This window comes from Hemitrygon akajei, chromosome 11 (genome assembly GCF_048418815.1).
Source record: "Hemitrygon akajei chromosome 11, sHemAka1.3, whole genome shotgun sequence".
In the NCBI taxonomy this organism is placed as follows: domain Eukaryota; kingdom Metazoa; phylum Chordata; class Chondrichthyes; order Myliobatiformes; family Dasyatidae; genus Hemitrygon; species Hemitrygon akajei.
This window is the reverse complement of record NC_133134.1, coordinates 100,659,066-100,681,594: the sequence shown is the minus strand read 5'-3', so window position 1 is coordinate 100,681,594 and position 22,529 is coordinate 100,659,066. Positions and strand designations below refer to the sequence as shown.

At 49.9% G+C, this 22,529-nt stretch overlaps 1 protein-coding gene across 1 annotated transcript in view; it reads right to left on the bottom strand.

Moving 5' to 3' along the window:
* LOC140735154 (high affinity nerve growth factor receptor-like) overlaps positions 1–17,195 on the bottom strand; it is a 46,623-nt gene extending 29,428 nt beyond the window's left edge. Inside the window, exons 1-5 of the mRNA XM_073059943.1 lie at positions 16,431–17,195; positions 14,476–14,550; positions 10,075–10,146; positions 8,819–8,887; positions 4,765–4,919 (exon numbers count right to left, since the gene is read on the bottom strand). Coding sequence (XP_072916044.1) covers positions 4,765–4,919; positions 8,819–8,887; positions 10,075–10,146; positions 14,476–14,550; positions 16,431–16,618 — 559 coding nt within the window. The 5' untranslated portion in view covers positions 16,619–17,195. The remainder of the gene's footprint in view (positions 1–4,764; positions 4,920–8,818; positions 8,888–10,074; positions 10,147–14,475; positions 14,551–16,430) is intronic.
* Positions 17,196–22,529: the final 5,334 nt, after the last annotated feature.

Below are 22,529 nucleotides of genomic sequence, written 5' to 3'. Positions count from 1 at the left end.
TACAGCTCAGATTTTTTAATCTTCTGTCCATTTAGAAAATAGTCTACCCTTTTACTTCTTCTAACAAAGCGCATGACCATACTCTTCCCGACACTGTATTCCATCTTCTATTGGGATTTTCAGAAGGCCTTTGAGAAGGAGCCACATGAGGCTGCTTAACAAGTAAAGAGTCCATGGTATTACGGAAAGTTACTAGGATAGATAAAGTATTTTTCTGATTGACAGAAGGTAAAAAGTGGGAATAAAGGGAGGCTTTTTTGTTTGGGTGCCACTGACTGGTGTTCAATGAGCATCTGTGTTGGGACCACTTTTTTAATGTTATACGTCAAAGACGGATGATGGAATTGATGGCTTTGTGGCAAGGTTTGAGGATGATATAAAGACAAGTGGAGGGGCAGGTCGTCTTGATGAAGTAGAGGGCTACAGAAGGACTTAGATTAGGAGAATAGGCCATCTGTCTAAGTCCTTCTGTAGCCTCCCTACTTCCTCACGTGTGGCACCTTGTCAAAGGTCTTCTGAAAATCCCTGTGCAAAACATCCATTGATTCTCCTCTGTCTATCCTGCTTATTGCTTCTTCAAATAATTCCAACAGAAGGAAATGAAACAATGCTGATTACAGCCTATCTTATCAAGTGTCTCCAAGTACCCCGAAACCATATCCTTACAAATCAACTCCGTCATCTCCCCAACATCTGAGGTCAGTGGCCCGTAATTTCCTTGCTTCTTGAAAAGTGAAGTAACAGTTGCAATTTTCCATTTCTCCAGAATCATATTAATTCTTGAAAGATCATTATTAATGCCTCCACAATCTCTTCAGCCACCTCTTTGAAAAGAGGTGAACACCATCTGGTCCAGGTGACCTTTCAGTTTCCCGAGCACCTTCTCCGTAGTAATGGTAACTTCACTCGCTTCTGCCCCCCCCCCCCCCCACACACTCTCAAAATTCTGGAATACTGCTTGTGTCTTTCAGGGTGAAGACTGATGCAAAATACTTATTCAGTTTGTCTGCCATTTCCTTGATCCCCATTACTACTTCTCCAGCAGTCCAATATCCACTCTTGCCTCTCTTTTACAATTTATGTATCTGAAGAAACATTTGGTATCCTCTTTAATATCACTGGCTAACTTACCTTCATATTCCATCTTTTCCTTCCTGATGACTCTTAGTTTTTAAAGCTTCACAATCCTCTAACTTCCAACTAACTTTCGCTCTATTATATGCGCTCCCTTTGGTTTTCATGTTGGTTTTGACTTCTCTTGTTAGCCACAATTGTGTCATCTTGCCTTCAGACAACTTCTTCCTCTTTAGGATGTATATATCCTGAGCCTTCTGAATTGCTCCCAGAAAATCCAGCCATTGCATGTCTGTCATCATCCCTGCCAGTGTTCTTTTCCAATCAATTTTGTCCAGCTCTTCTCTCATGCCTCTGTAATTCCCTTGACTTCACTGTAATACTGATATATCTGACTTTAGCTTCTCCTTCTCAAATTGCGGGGTGAATTCTATCATATTATGATCACTGACCTTAAGCTCCTTAAGCTCTCTAATCAATTCAGATACATTGCACAACACCCAATCCAGGATAGCTGATTCCCCTAGTGGGCTGAACCATGAGCTACTCTAAAAAGCCACCTTGTAGACATTCTAAAATTCCCCCTTTTGGGATCCAGCACCAATCTGATTTTCCCAATCTACCTGCGTATTGAAATCCCCCATGACTATTGGATTAATGCTCTTTTGGCATGCATTTTCTATCTCCTGTTGCAATTTGTCGACCACATTCTTGCTACCGTTTAGGGGTCTGTATATAACTTATGGCACCAATGGCATAAGCAGAAGTGGGGTGGGGGGCAGAGGTCCTATGTAGTGAGTAGATAGTTAGGAAAGAGGCTGAAGAGAAGGACCTCTGAGGTTGTAAATTCTGGATTACTCCCTGTGCCACAGGCTAGCGTAGATCGGAATGAAATGATAGTATGGATGAATGAATGTCTGTGGAGATGGTGCAGGGGACAGGACCTGAGGTGGAGGGGAACCAGTATCTTGGCCGGGAAGTTTGCTGATACTACTCAGGAGATTTTAAGCTAGTTTTGCAGGGGGCTGGGAACCAGAATCCCAGGTCAGTAAGGGTAGGATTGGACCAGAAAGTAGATGTCAGGGAAATTACTGAATGGCAAAATCAAAATAACAGGTATGATTGCTTGGACAGTTTCAAGTGTGTATATTTTAATGCTAGGAGTATTATAGGTAAGGGTGATGAACTTAGAGCACTGCAGTGTCGTAGCCATTATTGAAACTTGCTTGAGAGAGGACCATGAATGGGTGATTAATGTACCAGGCTTTCGAAATTTAGAAAAGATAGTGGAAGAGATTAAAGAAAGGGGTGGAGTGGGAGTTGCACTACAGATCAGGGACAATATCACAGCTGTTCTCAGGGGAGACATAATGGGGGGGGGGTCAGACACTGAGTCCATTTGGGTAGAACTCAGGAACAGGAAGGGTACAATCACACTGATTGTACTATAGACCCCCTGATAGCCACCAGGACATTGAGGAACAGACATGTTATCAGATTAAGGAAATGTGTAAAAATAATAGGGTTGCTGTCATGACTGATTTCAACTTCCCTAATATAAACCGGGATCGACTTAGGGTAAGGGGTTTTAGATGAGGCAGAATTTGTTAAGTATATCCAGGAATCAATATGTAAATGTCCTATGAGAGGAAGGGCCGTACTAGATGAAATGTTGGGTAATGAGTCTGGCCAGCTGACCAACCTTTCAGTGGATGAACAGTTAGGAAACAGTTCCTTAATTTTTAGGATAGCTATAGATAAAGGTATGTATGGTCCTTGTGGGAGAGTTTTAAATTGGAGTAGGGCACATTACGAGGGCATTAGTCAGGAACTAAGAAGCGTTGATTGGGAACACCTTTTCTCTGGCAAATCCACATCAGATATTTGGAGGGTGTTTAAAGCTCAATTGCAAAGAGTACAGGAAAGGTGTGTTTCTGTGAGAAGGAAAGCTGCGATGGATGAATTTAGTCGGAAAGAGAAAGGAAAAGTATGCAGAGATTTGGAAGTTAGTATCAAATGAAGCATGCAAGGAGTATAAAGAAGCCAGAAAAGAACAAAAGAAAGGAATTAGGAAAGACAGGAGGGAACATGAAAAGTCCCTGGCAGATAAAATCAAAGAGGAATCCCAAGGCATTCACTCTCACATACATCAGGAACAAGAGGATAACTAGGGAGAGGGTGGGATCACTCCAGGGTAAAGGGGAGAACATTTGCTTGAATGCAGAGAATATGAGTGAGGTACTTAGTGAGTACTTTGCTTCAGTAATTACCAAAGAAAGCAATATGGAGGACCAGGAGATCAGTGATGAGGTGTATAAATACATTTGGTATTTGGAGGTCAAGCAGTGTTGGGCTTCTGAATGAATATTAAGGCAGAGAAGTCAGGGCTTGATGGGATTTACTCCAGGTTATTGAGGAATCAAGAGACAAAATTACTGGGCCCTTGACCACTATCTTCGGGTCCTCGCTAGCCACAGGCAAGGGCCAGCGAGTGGCTGATGTTGTACCTTTGTTTAAGGAGGGAACAAGGGAAAATCCTGGGAACTATAGATGGTGGGTCTTACATCAGTTGAAGGGAAATTAGGGATAGGATATATGAGCATTTGGAAACCATGGCCTAATTAGAGAGAACCAGCATGGCTTTGTACATGGCAGGTTGTGCCTTGCCAACTTGATCGAGGTTTTTGACAAGGTGACGAGAGATTGATGAGGGTAGGGCAATGGATGTTGTCTACATGGACTTTAGAAAGACATTTGACAAAGTCTTTCATGGGAGGCTAATCCAAAAGATTAAGGTGCATTGGGTCTACTTTGAATTGACCTTTTGGATAGACGATGGGGTAGTGGTTGAAGGGACTTATTTGAGCTGCAGGCCTGTAATAAGTGGAGGGTGTGGGAACTCTGCTGTTTGTGATGAATTTAAATGACCTGGATGAAATATCTAATATCAGAGGGCATGCACTGAAGGTGAGAGGGGGTAGGTTCAAAGGGGATGTGAGGGGTAAGTTTTTTGCTCAGAGTCATGGTTGCATGGAATGTGCTGCCTGATATGGTGGTAGAGGGAAATACATTAGAGGCTTTCAGGAGACGTTTGGATAGACACATGGAAGTAAGGAAGATGGAGGAATATGGACATGGTGTAGATAGGAGGCAATAGTGTTTGAGTGTTTTTGATTTGCTTTTTAGCTGGTTCAACACAACATTGTGGGCCCAATGGCCTGTTCCTGTACTGTCAGGGTCTTTTTACCCTCGCAGTTCATCAGCTCTACCCACAACGATTCAACACATTCCGACTCCATGTCAACTCGTTCTAATGATTTGATTGCATTTTTCAATATTTTCATAATTTCATTTGATTCCTCTTCTCTTCCTTACTGCTTATATCAGCCCTCGCCACCCTTCCCTCTCCTCTGCCCTTTCCCTCCCAGTCACGCAGTGGGGGGGTGGGGGCATACTGAGGGAGCACCATGCAGTGTTAGGATCGGAAAATATCAGCAAAGTTCTCTTCCTGATGTCTCCTCAGCTGTATGTGGGATCTTGCTGTTCATACGTCACACACTCTGAGGTTTGCCGCCCGATCTACCCTTCCACCTCCTGCTACACCGGAAACACACTCTGACAGCACTCTCCCCCGGGCAGACCCGTCACCATCCCCGCTCCCCCACCCCCGGTGGTGCCGGTGCCGCTTACCGCAGTCGACGAGTAGCAGCGACTCAAGTCGCACGCTGCTGCTGTTCCCCCGGCAACTCAGGCTCTGATTGGCCAGCGCCGCAAGCCCGCGCTCCTGCCACAGACGCAGCCAGCCAATCGCGCAAGAGCATCGCAGGGGGTTTCTCAGCAGCGCCCTGTGGAGACAGAGAGACCGTGAGTGAAGGGTGAGGGGGGTGAGGGAGATCGGGTGGGAGTGAGTGAGTGGGCAGGGGAGTGGGTTGGGAGGGTGTGAGGACTACTGTGGGGGTAGTGAGTGGCTGGGGTGGGGGAGTGAAAGGGAAGGAGAATGAAGGGTGGAGTCAGTGGAGGTGGTAAGTGAGTGAGGGGAGGTCAATGGGCAGTAAGTGAATGAGGGGGTTCAGTGGGGGATAAGTGAGTGAGGTGGAGGTGAGGGGGGTAGTCAGTCGAGGGGTAAGTGAGGGGCAGGGGAGAGGGAGGGACAGGGAAGGAGAAGGGGAGTGGAGGGAGGGGAGAGAAGAAGTGGGGCAAGGGGAGTGGGAGAAGGAGGGCAGGGGGTGTGTAGTGAGTGGAATGAAGGGGAAGGGAAGGAGACGAGGGATAAGAGAGTGGGAGGAGAGGGAGGAAAGCGGGGTAGGAGAGAGAGAGGAAGGGGAGGGGTGAGATGGATGGGAGAAGGAAGAAAAGGAGAGTGTGGAAGGGGATGAGGAGAGGGAGGAAAGGGAGGGGAATGGGAGAAAGAAAGGGGAGTGGAGTGGGAGGGGAGGGGTGGAAAGGGAGGGAGCAGGGAAAGGGACAGTGGGGAGAGGGAAAGGAAGGGAGGAGGAGTGTGAAAAAGGAGGGGGAGGGGAGGGATGAATGGAAGGGGAGGGAAGGGGAGGGCAAGAAGTGAGAAATGAAGTGGGGGAGAAAGAGTGGGAGGGGATAGGTAAAGGGAGTGGAGGGGAAGGGAGGGGAGTGTGGGGAAAAGGAGGGGAGTGTGGGGAAAGGGAGGGGAGGACAGAGGGAAAGGGAGGGAAGAGGAATGGGAGGGAAGAGGAATGGGAGGGGAAGTGGTGGAAAGGGAGGCAAGGCACGGGGAGAAGGGGATGGGGATAGGGAGGAAAGGGAGGGGAGTGTGGAAAGGGCAAGAAGGGGAGGGGATGGAGGAAAGGGAGGGGAAGGAGAGGGAGAGGAAAGGGGGCAGAGGCAGAAGACAGGTGAATAGGGAAGGAGGAAAGGGAGAGGATAGGAGGGGAAATGAGAGGGTGGAAGGGAGGGGGTGGAGAGAGAGGAAGTGGAGGGGAGGGAAGGAGGGGAGTGTTGAAAGGTGGGGGAGATGAAGAGGAGGGGGAGGAGATTGGTGAAAGAGGAAGAGGGAGCGGATGGGGAAGGGGGGAAGAGGCCGAGCAGGGAGAGGGAGAGGACGGGTGAAGAGGGAGGGAGGAAAGGGAGAGGATGAGAGCAGAAAATGAGGGTGGAAGGGAGGGGTTGGAGAGGGAGAGGCAGGGGAGGAGAGAAAGAGGGATAGATAGGGGAAGGAGGGGCAGGTGTAAGTGTGGTAAGTGGGGAAGGGAAGGGAGGGTTGAAAGGCAGGGAGATGAAGAGGAGGGGTAGAGGGAGGTGAAGGAGCTGGGAAGAGGGAGGGGGAAGGGAGGGGATGGGGAAGGGAGGAAAGAAAGGGAGTAGGAGAGGGAATGGGAGAGAGGAAAGGGGCAGGGAGTGGAGTGAGGAAAGGGATGGGGAGGGATGGAGGGGGAGAGAAGGAGGGAGAGAGCTGAAAGAGGGGAGGGGGAAGGGAAAGGAGAGAGAGAGGAAGGAGGAAATGGGGAGGGAGAGGAGGGAGAAGAGGGAGAGGAGGGAGGATAGGGAGAGGAGTGTGGAGGTGGAGGGGAGGGAAAGGGAGGGAGAGTGGGGAGAGGGAGGGAAAGTGAAGGAGAGGGTGGAAATTGAGGGTGGGGTGAGGAGAGAGGGTTGAGGGAGGGAGGGTAGGGAAGCTGAGGAGAGGGAGGGAGGGGAGAAGGAGGTGGGGAGGGAGAGGGAGGAAGGAGATGCAGGAAAGGGCGGCAGGGGGAGAGGGTAGAATGTGAGGGGAGAGGGAGGGTAAAGGGACAGAGGGAGGAAAGGGAGAGGAGAGGCAGGAAAGGGAAGGGAGATGGAGGAAAGATGAGGGTGGGGTGAGAGGGAGGAAAGGGAGGGAGGGTGAGAGGGTGGAAAGCAAGCGGGGAGGGTGGAAAGGTGGGGGAGGGAGGGAGGGGAGAGAGAGGGAGAGGGAGGGAGTGAGGAGACAGAGGAAAGGGTAGGAAGGCGGAGAGGGAGGGGGAAGGGGTAGGGCAGGGAGAGAGTGGGAAGGGGAAGAAGGAGGAAAGGCAGGGAGTGGGAAAGGGAGGGGGATAGGGAGGAGTGTGTGAGGGAGGAGGTGGTGAGGGATGTAGGGGATAGAGAGGAAAGGGAGGGAGTGGGACAGAGAGGGAGGGAGGGGCAGAGCGAGGGAGGAAAGGGAGTGAGGGGGAGAGGTTGGAAAGGGAGAGGAGGGGGACAGGTGTGAGGAAATAGAGGAAAGCAGGGGAGGGGAGTGAGGAAAGTTACAGGGAATGGAGGGATGAAACAGAGGTATAGGGACGGAGGGGATGGGAGAGAGGGAGGGAGAGATGTGGAGTAGGAGGGGGAGTAGGGAGGGTGCGGGAAGGGAGTGGAGTGAGGAAACGGAGGGTGAGCGGAGAGGAACAATGGTGTAGGGGGAGGAAAGGAAGATGAGTGGAGTCGGAGGGGGAGTAGTGGAAAGGGAGAGATGCTGGGTGAAAGGAGGGGAGTGGTGGGAAAGGGACGGAGGGGGAGAGAGAGGAAAGGGAGGGGTGGGAGAGGGAGGACAAGGAGAGGGAGGAGTCAGGAAATAGAGGAAAGAACGGGAGGGAGAGAAGAGGAAGGGAGGAGGATGTGGACGGGTGAGGGGGGGTTGGATGGCAGGGGAAGTGTGGGAGAGTGGGGAGGGAGGAGAGTTTGGTGGGAGTGGGAGGGCGGAGTGGAAGGCAGGAGGGATAGGGTGAGAGGCGGAGTGAGATGAGGGGAGAGGGAGGAATAGGAGGGAGGGAGGAAAAGGAGGAAAGGGAGTGGGCAGGAAAGGAGGAAAAGGGAGAGGAGGGAGGAAACAGAGCAAAGGGAGGGGGAGGGTGAGCGGAGGGATGGGGACAGTGGAGGAGTGGGAGGAAAGGAAGGAGAGTGGAGTTGGTGGGGAGTGGTGGAAAGGGAGGTGAAAGGAGGGAATGATGAGAAAAGGAGGGAGAGCCGGCAGAATGGGGGAGGGGGAGAGCAGGGGAAAAGGGAGGGAGAACGAGGGAAATAGCAGGGGGGGGGAGGAAAGTGAGGCAAGGGGAGACGGAGGAAAAGGAGGGGAGGGGAGTGAGGAAATAGAGGGAAAAACGGAGGGGAGGGAGGGAGGAAGGGGAGGGGGAGAAGAGGAAAGGGAGATGATTGAGGGGAGGGGTGAGGGGGATGGAAGTGTGGGAGGGTGGGGAGGGAGGAGAGTTTGTTGGGAGTAGGGGATATTTTGAGGGGGGAGTGGGATGGAGGGGTGGTAGGATGGGAGGGGTAGGGGTGGGGAGTGGGATGGGAGGGGTAGGGGAGAGGGGGAGTGGGATTGAGAGGAGGGAGGGGTGAGGCAGGGTGGATGAGTGGAGGGGAGAGTGGGGGAGGAAGACAGGAGGGATGGATAGGGAGTGCAAGGAGTGGGGGAGGGGCAGTGTGTAAGGAAAGGTGGAGAGGGGAGGGTAGAGAGAGTAGGTGAAGAGGGGTGAGGGAGTGGAGGAGAAGAAGTGAGAGGTGAATGTTGGGGTGAGAGTCCGGGATAGGGAGGTGCTAGTGTGAGAGGGAAGGGTGCAGAGGGATAGAGAGAAGGGTGTAGATGGGAAGGGGATGGATGGTATGGAGGGGGCAGGGGAGAAGGAAGAGATGGAGTGGGAGGGAAAGAGGGAGTGGGTGAGGGGAGGGGGAGTGGGAGTGGATTGATTTGCGAGGGGGGGAGAGAGAGATTGAAAGGTGGGGATGGGGATGAGGAGGGGTGGTGAATACAAACCATCAGGGTGTCAGTGATACTCACAGCTCAGTGAGGTTGAGAGACTGGAAGGGTTTCCAGGACAGGGAGGTGAGCGCATTCGACGACAGATTTCTAGGGGGAGGGTGTAATTAAAGAACTGGAATTACTTTGAACTGTGTGAAAACCCTCATCCCACCCCTCCGCACCAACTCTCCCTCCGGACTTTGGCACCCTATTCTGGAGTGACCTCATGCCCAAGAGGCTGAGATGTTTGGGATTCACCCTCTATGAGGAGGGCTCAGCCGTGGAAGAGTGGGACCTCTGTTTAGAGCAGAGATGAGGAGCAATTTCTGTAGCCAGAGAGTGGCAAATCTGTGGCCAAGTCATTGAGTACATTTACAGCTGAAGTCGATAGATTCTTGATTAGTCATGGCGTCAAAGATTACAGGGAGGCTGCAGGTGAAGGGAGTTGAGAGGGATAATAAACCAACCATGATTGAATGCAGAGCAGACTTGATGGGCTGAATGGCCTAATTCTGCTTGAATGGCTTATGGTCTTATGGGAGCTACGGGGAAGGGGAGAGCAGGGGCTGGTGGAGCTGTATGATGGGGGTTGAGCAGCGAGGACCGAGAGGAATGGGAAAGAGCAGGAGGAGACACAGACTAGGGAGGGAGCGTTCTGACACAGACCAACCCCAAGCGCAATGGGTTCATTCCCTGTGAGGATGGTCAGAGGAGTTGGTGCGTGTGCGGGAGGAGGGAGGGGTCAGTAGGACTCAGTGAGCAGTCCAGCCTGTTAATGACGGCAGCTGAAAGCTTTATTGATTTTCAATTAGCAGCTAACGACTAAGCAGGATTAAATATGGATCAGCTAAATAAATACTGGAAACTCGAGGAGCTGGAGCTTGCCCAGGGGCATTAGCTCTGGCTGCCCAGCATTGGTGGAGCCAGGGTGGGGAGGGCAAGGAGACACCCTTCACCTCTCCGGGAATGGACGTCAAATCCACACGCACTCTGCTAGTTCCAATCACCATCTTGGATCATCCTCTCCCACTGACCGTCTCTGACTACTACTCCCACTCACTCCCTCTGCCACTGACTTCCTCTCTCTCCCTCCCCCTCACACCCCCTTCCTCCCCACCTCTCTCCCCTACCCCACTCTCTCTCCCTCCACCTCTCTACTTATCTCCCTCTCTCACTCTGATAATTTTCTTTTCTCTTTCCCACTTCATCGTTCTGTATCCCGCTCCCATCGTCTTCCGCGCTCTAATTCCCAGCCTCCCTCCTCCTCCTCCCTGCCCCGGGGTGGCAGTACTCACATGTACTGAAGCTGGGGACTGTGGATAAAGGCATTCACATCGATGTCCTCCAATCCAGTGTCAGTGATTGTTCTGTAGGGGGATAGAGATGGAGTGTAGGCATTAGAGTGGAGCCCCTTCGATCCTAGCCCAAGGTCCACAGAGTCAAAGTGTACAGATTCTGGGTGCAGCTGCCATCAGCCTGGGTCACTGGAGTGAGCCAGGGTCAGTAACGGTGACTGAGGAGCAATGGGCCCATCAATCTGGAGAGAAACGACCTACCTGTACCCCATCTGGCCATTGCGACTCTTGACCCAGTGCTGACCCGTCACCCATCATGTCTCCTCACCCTCTGAAAGTCCAGACTGTCAGAACCCTTTTTATCTTACACTCAACATCAGTAAGATCAAATAATTGATTGTGGACTTCAGGAAGGGGAAGTCGAGGGAGCACACACTAATCCTCATTGAGGGGTTGGCTGTGGGAAGGTGAATAGCTTCAAATTCCTGGGTGTCAGCATTTCTGAGGATCTAATCTGGGAACAATGTACTCACGCAATTGTGAAGAAGGTATGCCAATGGCTAGACTTCATTCGGAGTTTGAGCAGATTTGATGTATCACCTAATTTCTACAAATGTCCCATGGAGAGCATACCGACTGTTTGTATCACTGCCTGCAATATGGAGGCTCCACTGCCCAGATAAAGTTGCAGAGTGTTGTAAACTCAGCCAGCTCCATCACGGGCACTTGCCTCCCCACCACTGAGGACTTCAAAAGGTGATGCCTGAGAAGGCAGCATCTATCATTAAGGACCCTCACCATCCAGAACAGGCCCTCTTTTCACCATTAGGGAGGAGATACAGGAACTCGCGCTTAACATTTTAGGAACAGCTTCTTCCCCCCAAACGTCAGATTTCGAAAGAGCCTCAAGCTTGCTAGTTTGCTCTCTTTTTGCACTATTTATTTTTAAAGTATTTATAATTGTAACTGAATAATTTTTATGTATCGCACTGTACTGCTCAGACCAACAAATTTTGTGATGTGTCAATGATAATAAACCTGCTTCTGATTCTGGTTTTGAATCTGATCCTGATTGTGATATCACTCCACCACAGTCTGTCACTCTGGAACATCTCACTTTGACACAGTCCTTCACTCTAGGACATCCCTTGTTCTGGATCATCCTGTTACCCCCTCCCTGAAGAAGAAAGAAGAGCTACTGGGGCCACTGGAGAAACTACCACTCCTGGACAGTACAGCCCAGGAACAAGCCCTTCAGCCCAACCATGATGCTAATTTGAACTGCACATCTGCCTGCAGATCCATATCTCTATTTCCTGTCTGTTCATGTGTCTGTCTAAATGTCCATTAAACACCTCTATCTATCTTTCTCCATCATCTACCCCTGACAGCCTGTCGCAGACATCCATCACTCTCTGGGTAAAAAACTTCACCACACATCTCCTTTAAACTCTTCCCCTCTCACCTTAAATGCATGTTCTCTAGATATTTCTACCCTTAAGGAAAGATTCTTACTGTCTACCTTATCTTTGCCCCTCATAATCTTATAAACCTCTACCGGATCTCCCCTGAATCTCTGCGGCAGCAGAGAAAACAACTCAAGTTTGTCTGACCTCTTCTTATAGTTCATGCCCTCAAATCCAGGCAGCATCCTGGAGAACTATCTCTGGACTCTCCAAATTCTCTACATCCTTCCTATAATGAGGAGAATCAGAAATAAACAGTTCTCCAAGTGTGACCTAACCAAACTTTTATGCATGACATCCTGACTTTTATACTCAGTACTCTGTACTCCTTTTTCCACCCTATCCACTTGCGTCGCCACTTTCGAGAAGCTATGGACTTGGACCTCAAGATCCCACTGTACAACAACACTGTTAATAGTCCTGCCCTTTAACAGTGTACTTTCCCTTTACACTTGGCCTCTGAAAGTACAACTCCTCACTCTTAGCTGGGTTAAGCTCCACTGGTCTATATTCCACCGTATCCTTTGACAACCAGCTTTCACTGTCCCTAACTCTGCAAAATTTTGTTTCATCCACAGACTTACTCTTCATCCTATCTCCATTTTCATCCAAGTAATTTATATACTGTACTGTATATCCCAAATGAAAGAGTTCCTAGCACTGATCCTTGTGGAACATCACTGGGAACGGACCTCATGTTCTCTGTATTATTTATTCTTTATTGGCCATTTTCTCTTCTTTTGCACATTGGTTGCTTGTCAGTCATTTATGTATACTTTTTCATAATTTCTATTTTATTTTCTGTCCTGTAAATGCCTGCATGTAAATGTGTCTCATGGTAGTATATGGCAATATACACTGTATGTACCTTGATTTTGAATTTACTCTGAATTTGACACATTAATCATCCTTGTCACCTTCTCCAAATTTCAGACAAAGATCTATGCCAACTGTCCCTAATATACCATTGTTTTCCAAACGTGACTAAATTCAATTCTCCAGAATCTTCTCCAATAACTTCTCTACCACAAGAGTGAGGCTTGCTGGCCTTCAATTTGCTGGATCATCTTTGTTGCCCTTCTTAAACAAATAAACTGTTTTCTTGGATTCTAGGACCTCACCTGTGACTAAAGAGGACACAAAGATTTCTGTCAAAGCCCTAGCAGTCTCTTCCCTTGCCTCTCTCAATAGCCTGGGATGAATCCTGTCAGGCCCTGGGGGTTCCTCCACCTTAATCTTCTTCAATAGACCCAATGCCAGCTCTTTTTTGATCTCAACATGCCCTAGATTGTTCGAATGCCACACATTGATTTTGCTATTCTTCACACTTCTCACCTTGGTGAGTATTATTCAGTATCTCACCTACTTCCTGTAGCCCCAGGCATACATTTCCTCCTCTGTCTCTGAGTGGTCCTACCCCTCCTTCGTTACCTTTTTGTTTTGAACACATATATGAAATGTATTAGGATTTTCCATGATCCAAGGACATTTCCCAGGTGCTTTAATTCTTTCTGAAACTCTGTCCAATTTCAGCTCCCTACTGCACATAGATTTCCTTTTGCTCTTTGACTAGAACATAGAACAGTACAGCACAGGGACTGGCCCTTTGACCCACAATGTTGTGCTCAACCAATTAAATTAGTAATCAAAGGCCAAGTAAACTCATCCTTGTGCCTACACAATGTCCATATCCTTCCAATATCCTCATATTCATGTGTCTTTCCAAACATATGTTGAATATCCCTAATGTATCTGCCTCTACGACCACCTTAGGTAGAGCATTCCAGCACCCACCACTCTCTGTGTAAAATAATCTGCCTCTCGCATCTCTTTTGAAGTGACCTCCTCTTATCTTAAATGCACACCCTCTAGTATTAGACATTTCAACTCTAGGAAAAAGATATTGTCTGTCTACTCTATCTCTGCCCCTCAGAATCTTATAAGCCTTTATCAGATTTCCCCTCAGGCTTCACTGCTCCAGAGAAAACAGCCCAATTTGTCCAACTCTCCATATAGCACATGCCCTCTAATTCAGGCAGTGTCCTTGTAAACTTCTGCACTCTCTGCAAAGCCTCAACGTCCTTCCTAGAATGGAGTGACCAGAACTGCATGAAATACTCCAGTTGCCATCTATCTATAGTTTTATAAAGCTGCGACATAACTTCCTGAATTTTGAACTCAATGTCTTGACTAATAAAGGCAAGCATTCTATTGGCCTTCATTAAAATTATAAGTTTACAACATCTTGTCATCCGAGGTTCCTGAACATTGCTATCTCCAAGAACGAAAGCTCTAGGCAATGCGTACTCCAGTCCAGGTGAGGGACTATTAGGATAATTCCAGAAATGAAAGGGTTACCATACGAGGAACTAATGATGGCTCTGGGTCTGTACTTGCTGGAATTCTGAAGGATGAGGGGAAATCTTATTAAAACCTTTCGAATGTTGAAAGGCCTAGACAGGGCAGATGTGGAAAGGATGTTCCCCATAGTGGGAGAGTCTAGGACATGAGGGCACAGCCTCAAAACAAAGGTGAGGAGAAATTTAAGGCAGGGATTGGGTGTATTTAAGGCAGAGATTGATAGGTTCTTGATTGGACATGGTATCAAGCTTACGGGGAAAAGGCTGGGAACTGGGGTTGAGGAGTGAAGAAAAAGGATCAGCCATGATTGAACGGTGGAGCAGACTCGATGGGCCAGATGGCCTAATTCAGCTCTTATGTCTTATGGTCTTATTATACTGGCGAGGCAAAGGATTATTACTCCCATCCAGGTGAGGATCATTACTCCCTACCAGGTGAGGGATCATTACTCCCATCCAGGTGAGGATCATTACTCCCTACCAGGTGAGGGACTATTATACTGGCCAGGTGAGGGATCATTACTCCTGACCAGGTGAGGAGCTACTGTTACTCTGCACACCATGTGGTCACTCACAGGTTCCTGAGCTTGCTGTAGTACTCCAGGTCGGATGCAGTCAGGCGCTTCAGGCCAGCCTGGCCCTCAATGTAACTGTAAGAGACACAGACATCAGAGGTGGGGAGTGATGCCATTCAGTGAGCCCTCCCCCACCCTGCTGAACACCGCACCGAGCTTCTCGGCTCTCCCAAACCCACAGTCAGTGGTGAATGTTTTGACCAGCACATGTGCTTAATCTCATATGATTGCAGCCACACATATGCACAACTGTGTCCTGGAACACAAGTCTCTCTCTCTCTCTCTCTCTCTCTCTCTCTCTCTCTCTCTCTCTCTCTCTCTCTCTCTCTCTCCCTCTCCCTCTCCCTCTCCCTCTCTCTCTCTCTCTCTCTCTCTCTCCTCTCTCTCTCTCTCTCATGCACGCACACAAAGCCATGCACATACACAGACATGTATGCATTGATGTACAGAGCACACACGGACATACAGACATACATGCAGATTTGTGATAAATGATACACATACACAGAGGAGAGTTTTTGTTGTTTTTGTCATTTGTGTTGTTCTGCTGAACAGTGAGGGCATGCTGTGTTGCCGCTGGAAATTGTGGCAACACTGCAGTCTTCTCCAGCACAGTCTTAGGCTGAATTGGTTGTTAACATACAGTGAAAAATGTCATTGGAGTTTTGATGTACATGTCATAGATAAATCTGAATCTGAACACTCATACACATACTAACATACACACACACAAACATGCACGTGAACACATGCACATGCCATACATACACACAAACACATGCAGTCGCATGACATGCACATAAATATACACATGTACACTCACACGCATACACATACGTGCCTGGACACACTGACACATGTTTCCAGCCCCATGTACAACCTCCTGCTTGGCTTCCTCTCGAAGCTGGGACGAGACCCTGGGGAGACTGCTGTGGTGGCATGTAGTGTCAGCATGTGGAGGCCTGCTTAATGGCCTCTCCTCTTGTAAGGGGCATCCCCTGGGTTTGCTCATTTGCCAAGCCGCCTGCACTATGCCAGCTGGTGACAGCACTTGTGACCCAAGGTGGGGCTGCTAACATAGGGGTGAGCAGGGCAAGGAGGTGACGCGTGAACCCAGTACACATGAACCATGAATTGAAGAGGAGAGGTTCCTCTCCCATATCCCACAAAGAGAGGGTAAGTGGGCGGGGGGTTAGTCATTCCCTAGTCTGTGGGTGAAGGACACTGGGCAAAAAGGCTGGTGTATTCTCCCCCACTTCCTTCCTCTTGGAGAGAGGGGTTCAGCCCTCTAGAGCCCAATGAAGCTGGGTCACAGGGAACCAGAGAGTGATAGTGAGCAGGAACCCTGGCAGATTGCCTCTCTCTGGATTGTGTTTAGGTGTTTGTAAAGTAGGAGGGTTGTAGGGGCTGCGGAGAGGAGCAGGGGCCAGAGGGTGTCATGGAGAGGGTGAAGATCTGGGACCGGATCTCCATATCCCCACACCCCTCCCTATCTCTGGTTCAAATACTCATCTCCATCCTCTCTACCCCTCAGATTTCACCCTCCCTATTAACCTGATCTGACTGCTCTGTTACCAGCAGCCCTGCCTTAAACTGTCCAGGTCCCAAGCTCTGGAATTTCTTCCTTATCCTCCCAGCCTCTCTGCCCTACGTGCTCATTCCTGAACACACCTTTGTGGGACCCCTGTTCCTCCCCAGCCGGTCAGGACACCCTGTTGCAACCTTAGGCATCTTCCTGCGTTGTTGCAGCTGCGGGGACCACGGCGTTGCTGGTCAGAGGAGAGTAACTATGCCGCTTCCTGCAGTCTCCAGGGCGAGGTTTTGGGGGTAATGGCCTACTGGTGCAAAGCCGCTACCCAGGGTGAACCACGGAGACCGGGGGGGGGGGGGGGAGGGATGTGTGGGTCTGAGGCTGATGGGGATCTGGGTGGGGGGAGAGCTGTACCTGTACTCACATCTCAGTTACGTTGGCTCTCTCGTCCGGGTCCAGGAAGGGGAAACCCTCACCCACGCCAGCCTCAGTGCACTCGACCGAGGTGGGAGAGCACTTGCAGTGGGTGGGACAGGCAGCCACGTTCCAACGGCACAGCAGAGGCAGCAGTATCAACTGAACCAGGGTCCTGGGACGGAGAGAGCGGCCCATTCTCAGCTCCCCACCCAAAGGGACACAGAGTGTGGGGGAGCGGGGAGGGAAGGAGGGAGAGGGAAGGAGAGAGAGGGAGGGGGAGAGGAAGAGAGTAGAGATGGAGGGGAAGAAAGAGAGTGACAGGGAATGGGAGAGAGACAGAGAGAAAGACAGAAATAGGAGAAGGAGGAAGAGGGAGGAATAGAGGGGGAGAGAGAAGGGAGAAGAGGGTTCAAATATCAGAGATGGGGAGAGAGGACAGAGATGGAAAGGGGGTGAGGGAGAGGGAAATAGAGAGGGAAGTGTGAAAGATAAAGGAGAGAACAGAAAGAGATTGTATGGGGGAGAGAGGGTGAGAGAGAGAAACAGACAGAGACAGAGAGTGTGTATCACATCGGGAGAAGAGGCAGCAGCAGTAGAGGAGAGAGGGAGGGCAGGAGAGAGTGGCAGAGAGATTGAGAGGGGGACGGAGAGTGGAAAAGGGAGAGAGGGGTAGGGTGCGAGACTCCTGGAGGCAGAGAGAGTCACACAGGGGTGGAGGGAAAGTGAAAGGGGCCAGAGAGAGCGGGAGGGAGACGGCTGGTCACTTCACATTCCGGGCTCCGCTCTGTTCCTGGACTGTCAGAGGGGCAGCTCTTAAAGGCAAGTGTGCAAATTAAAGGGATGTTCCCTCCGGAGCCTTCGTGCTCCCTAGCGTCTGTAACCTGTCGAAGATTGCTGTGTGTGTTTTGACAAATAGATTTACACAGTGAGGGAGGGGGCGAGCATTGGGCAGCTCTCCGAGTTAATGTAGCCAGCCACGATAATTGCGATGAGCCATTATAGATTTTCCGACAGAATTCCCAGTGTGAACATACCTTTTCTCTCTCGCCGATGCCGGCGGCTTCCAGCTCGGGCTCCGGTACCGGGTGGGGGTGCAGGTGGAGCCGAAAGTCGGAGGGGGTTACACAGACAGGGAGGATGTAGGGGTCGGGGTGGGGGTCACACAGGCAGGGGAGGGAGATACGGGCGGGGGGGGGAGTGTTACAGAGACGGAGAATATTGTAGAGATCGGAGGGGAGGGTTACAGAGATGTGGAGTGGTGTAGGGGCTGGAGGGGTTACGAGATGGGGTGTGGTGAATTATTCAACGTGTACTTGGCCGACACTTTCAGTTATAGGTGCTGTGACACAGGAACAGTGAACAGTGAGAAGGAAGGAGCGAAGCTTTCAGAGAATAACGTTGGTAGTGAGAGTGAGAGGGGGTAAGGAAGTGAGGAAAGGGGAATGGACGAAACGAGAGGCTGTAGATTCTCAGGGCTAAAGTATGTCTCTGGCCAACAAGTTAAGGGGAGTGGCGCTCCCTGTAAACGACTAGGTTGTCACACCCTGAGCATCTTCACTGGAGCCCTGGGGGTCCCGGAGCGTTCACACAAAGCTTGCTTTTGTCGTCAATAAATGTGTCCGATCATTGGATACTGGACAGTGTTGGGATGACAGGATAGAGAGATCTTCACCCTGTGGCTAATCTCCCCCCCCGCCCCCCGAGTGTATCATGGAACAGTGTAGAGAGAGCTTCAATCTGTGTCTCTGGGACTATGTGATGGGGTGGTGTGGACAGGTTGATGGGACCATGTAGTCTGTGTGATGGTACAATGCAATGGAACTGTGTGGACTGTGACCGGAGAGTGTGATGAGATGGTATGGACTGTGTGATGGGATAGTTTGGATTATGTGATGGGACAGTATGGACTGTGTGACTGGGGAGTGTGATGGGACGATGTTGAATGTGCGAAGGGCTGGTGTGGAGTGTGTGACAGGATGGAGTTTACAGAACAGTGTGATGGGACTGTGTGATGCGATGGTGTAGACTGTGTTACGGGAAGGTGTGATGGAACGGTGTGGACTGTGTGATGGAATGGTGTAACGGGACTATGTTGATTGTGTGACTGGTTGGTGTGATGGGATGGTGTGGACTGTGTGATGGGTTGGTGTGACAGGACGGTGTGGAGAATATAATGATACAGCACAGGAAAAGACCCTTCAGCCCACAATGACCTTGCTGACCATATTGATAAATTAACTTACTTCTCCCTGTTAATGATCATTATCCCTCTGTTCAAATGCTTCCTAAACACCTTCATCATATCTGCTTCCACCACACCTGGCAGTGTACTTTAGCCACTCACCATTCTCTGTGTAAAAACTTGCCCCTCACATCTCCTTTAAACATCGGCCCCTCTCACCTTAAAGCTGTGTTGTCAAGTATTTGACATTGTCACCTTGGGGAAGACTCTGACTGTGCAATCTGTGCATGCCATAATCCTATCAGCTTCTATATGACTTGCCACAGCCCACCCCCAACCCCCAATCCTCCACTGTTACGGAACAAACAATCCAACCCCTCCCCTTATAACTAACACTACCATACCCTCTAATCCAGGCAGCATCCCAGAGAACACCCTCACCAGATCTTCCACATTCTTCCTGTAATGGGGTAACCAGACCTGCACACGATACTCCAATACTACAGTGTGACTTCCTGAGTCTTCTACTCCACACCCATCCAATGAACGGTGTGGTGTAGGGTGTGTCAGTGTCACAGTGAGGGGTGTAGGGTGTGTCAGTGTTACAGTGAGGGGTGTAGGGTGTGTCAGTGTTTCAGTGAGGGGTGTGAGGTGTGTCAGTGTTACAGTGAGGGGTGTGGGGTGTGTCTGTGTTACAGACAGAGGGGTGCGGGGTATGCAGGTGTTACAGTGAGGGGTGTGGAGTGGATCAGTGTTACAGTGAGGGGTGTAGGGTGTGTCAGTGTCACAGTGAGGGGTGTAGGGTGTGTCAGTGTTTCAGTGAGGGGTGTGAGGTGTGTCAGTGTTACAGTGAGGGGTGTAGGGTGTGTCAGTGTTACAGTGAGGGGTGTGAGGTGTGTCAGTGTTACAGTGAGGGGTGTGGGGTGTGTCAGTGTTACAGTGAGGGGTGTGAGGTGTGTCAGTGTTACAGTGAGGGGTGTGGGGTGTGTCAGTGTCACAGTGAGGGGGTGTGAGGTGTGTCAGTGTCACAGTGAGGGGTGTGGGGTGTGTCAGTGTTACAGTGAGGGGTGTGGGGTGTGTCAGTGTTACAGTGAGGGGTGTGGGTGTGTCAGTGTTACAGTGAGGGGTGTGGGGTGTGTCAGTGTTACAGTGAGGTGTGTGAAGTGTGTCAGTGTTACAGTGAGGGGTGTGGGGTGTGTCAGTGTTACAGTGAGGTGTGTGAAGTGTGTCAGTGTTACAGTGAGGGGTGTGGGGTGTGTCAGTGTCACAGTGAGGGGTGTGGGGTGTGTCAGTGTTACAGTGAGGTGTGTGAGGTGTGTCAGTGTTACAGTGAGGGGTGTAGGGTGTGTCAGTGTTACAGTGAGGGGTGTAGGGTGTGTCTGTGTTACAGACAGAGGGGTGCGGGGTATGCAGGTGTTACAGCGACAGTGTGGAGTGGATCAGTGTTACAGTGAGGGGTGTAGATTGTGACAGCTTTACAATGTGCGGGATGTGTTATTACAGGGAGTGGTATACAGTACTTACTAGTGTTGACATGGAGACGCTCTTGTTGTTGTGTGTTTGTTGAACTGTTTTGCAGGAGTGCAAGAGGTGACATGTTTGGATGGTTTGAGCTCGAATTTAATGCTTGTTATCAATTATTAATTGGATAATCATTACAGGCGGGTCATCTTGCAGAAAGGGTCAGGAGACAGATGTATATTGCTGGGCCTCTCTCCCCACTCTAATGGCCTGAGCCATCTATAATTAGCCGGAATGGAGAGAGCTGCAGCCGTTCCAGGGCTTGTGGCCAGCTGCCTCCCTCAGCTGGAGAGCGAGTGCAGTCAAAGACTGACTCCTGCTCAGCACTGCCCCATCCCGATCATGATCCCGGTCCCAGCTTCCATGCCAGTCCTGATCCCTATCCAAATCTCGATCCCAGTCTTCATTCCAGTCTCCATCCCACTCCGCTTCTCCCATAGGGAACTCCACTGACACCTCCCTACACTCCTTTTAATATCCCAGGGCAAGCAGTCATCTAGGAACAGAATGGTTTGGGACCCAACTAGAAGGGTTTATGGAGGCTGGGGAGGATATTCCGATCTGGTTCAGCTGAAGGCTGGTCTGGAGTGGGTGGGAACGGAAGGGGAGAGGCTGGAGAAGCCTTCCACTGACTCAGACACCTCCTGCCCCACTGTCAGGGTTTTACCCACTGACCATTGTCCATCTGTGTACCTTGCTCCCGAAAATAGTGGATGGATGCAGTCCTAGGCTACCCCACACAGGGGATCAGAGGAGTGAAGGTTTAGGCAAGGTTCCTACTGGGACAGCTGCCAGATGCAGGTGGGGAGCAGCGTGCCCCTCCGCCGGATGCGGCAGAGGACCAGGGCAAGGACGGACATACATCCCTCTCCTCCCATACCACCTGCCCGGACAATGTGGTGACTCACGAACCAGGATGGTCACTTGCAGCACACAAGCACAGCAAGATCCCAAGGGCAGCACTGCCTTAAGAAGACAGAAGCAGAATTAGGCCATTCGGCCTACCGAGTCTACTCCCTCATTCTAACAAGGTAGGTTTGTTTTCCCTCTCAATCCCAACTCTCCTGCCTTCTCCCGGCAACATTTGACGCCGTACTAATCAAGAACTTAGAGAACCTTTCAATCTCCGCTGTAAATATACCCAAGGACTTGACCTCCACAGCCGTCTGTGGCAATGAATTCCACAGATTCACCACCCTCTGGCTAAAGAAATTCCTCCTCATCTCTATTCTAAAGGGATGGCCCTCTATTCTGGTCTTAGTCTTCCCCACTATTGGAAACATCCTCTCCACGTCCACTCTATCTCTGCCTTTCAATATTCTGTAGATATACGGTCTTATTTCCGACATATGTCGTAGAATTTGTTGTTTTCTGGCAGCACCACAGGGCAAGGCCAATTACTATCAGTTACAAACTAAATAAATAGTGCGAAAAAGCCCATGGCTGCTTGGATTTAGGGACATCTCCTGGGGTTGGAGTAGAACATGAAGTAATATCTTTGCTTATTACGGAGAACTCGTGCTCTCAACATGAATTTCATTTGCAGTTTGTCTTTTTTTTGCTTGGTTGGTTGTGTTTTGTTTGTTGATGTATGTTTTTTTCGAAAAATTATATCGCTTTTTTTTCCCTGCATATGCCTGCAAGAAAATAAATATTATTATAAAATTATTCCAGTCGCCACGGTAATGTAGCGGTTACTGCGATGCTACTGCAGCTCGGGACGTTCCGAAGTTCGGAGTTCAATTTCGACGCGGTCTGTAAGGAGGGTGTATGTTGTTCCCGTTACTGCATGGCTTTCATCCAGTGGCTCCGGTTTCTTCCCACAGTCCAAAGAAATAGGTTAAGAGTTCATTGCAAATTGTTCTATGATTACACTAGTGTTAAGTAGGTGGTTTGTTGGACACTGAGGACGAGAGCGGAAGGCGAGTGGGTGTTCAATGCCATCTGCCTGCATTTGACCAGTCTCTCCCTTCCCTTCTCGCTTGTTGCTGCCAGAGGAAGGTGCCTGTGTTCGATTGTTCTCTTTCTCCCTCTCACTGGATGCTGCCGAACAATGGCACTGGAGTTTTGGGTCTTGGGCAAGGTTTAATCAACGCGGTTTGTGGATTGGACTCCGTAGCTCATTTTATGATGTGTTTCTGTGTTCTGTTCTCTCCTCTTTTGTGCGATTTTAATGGGGGCGGACTGGCTTTGTACTCAACTAACGACACAACACTAAACAGCTGGGCTCAGCTGAACGGAACATTTCTAGAGTTTTTCAATGACTCTGTGCTTTGGTGTTTGGCACTCTGCTTCTTGCTTGTTTTTTGCAGTGTGCACAATTTGTTGTTTTTTGTGCCATGGGGTTTGATGCTTTTCTTTGACGGGTACCATGGTTTTACTTCGTTTTGTGGCTCTCTGTGG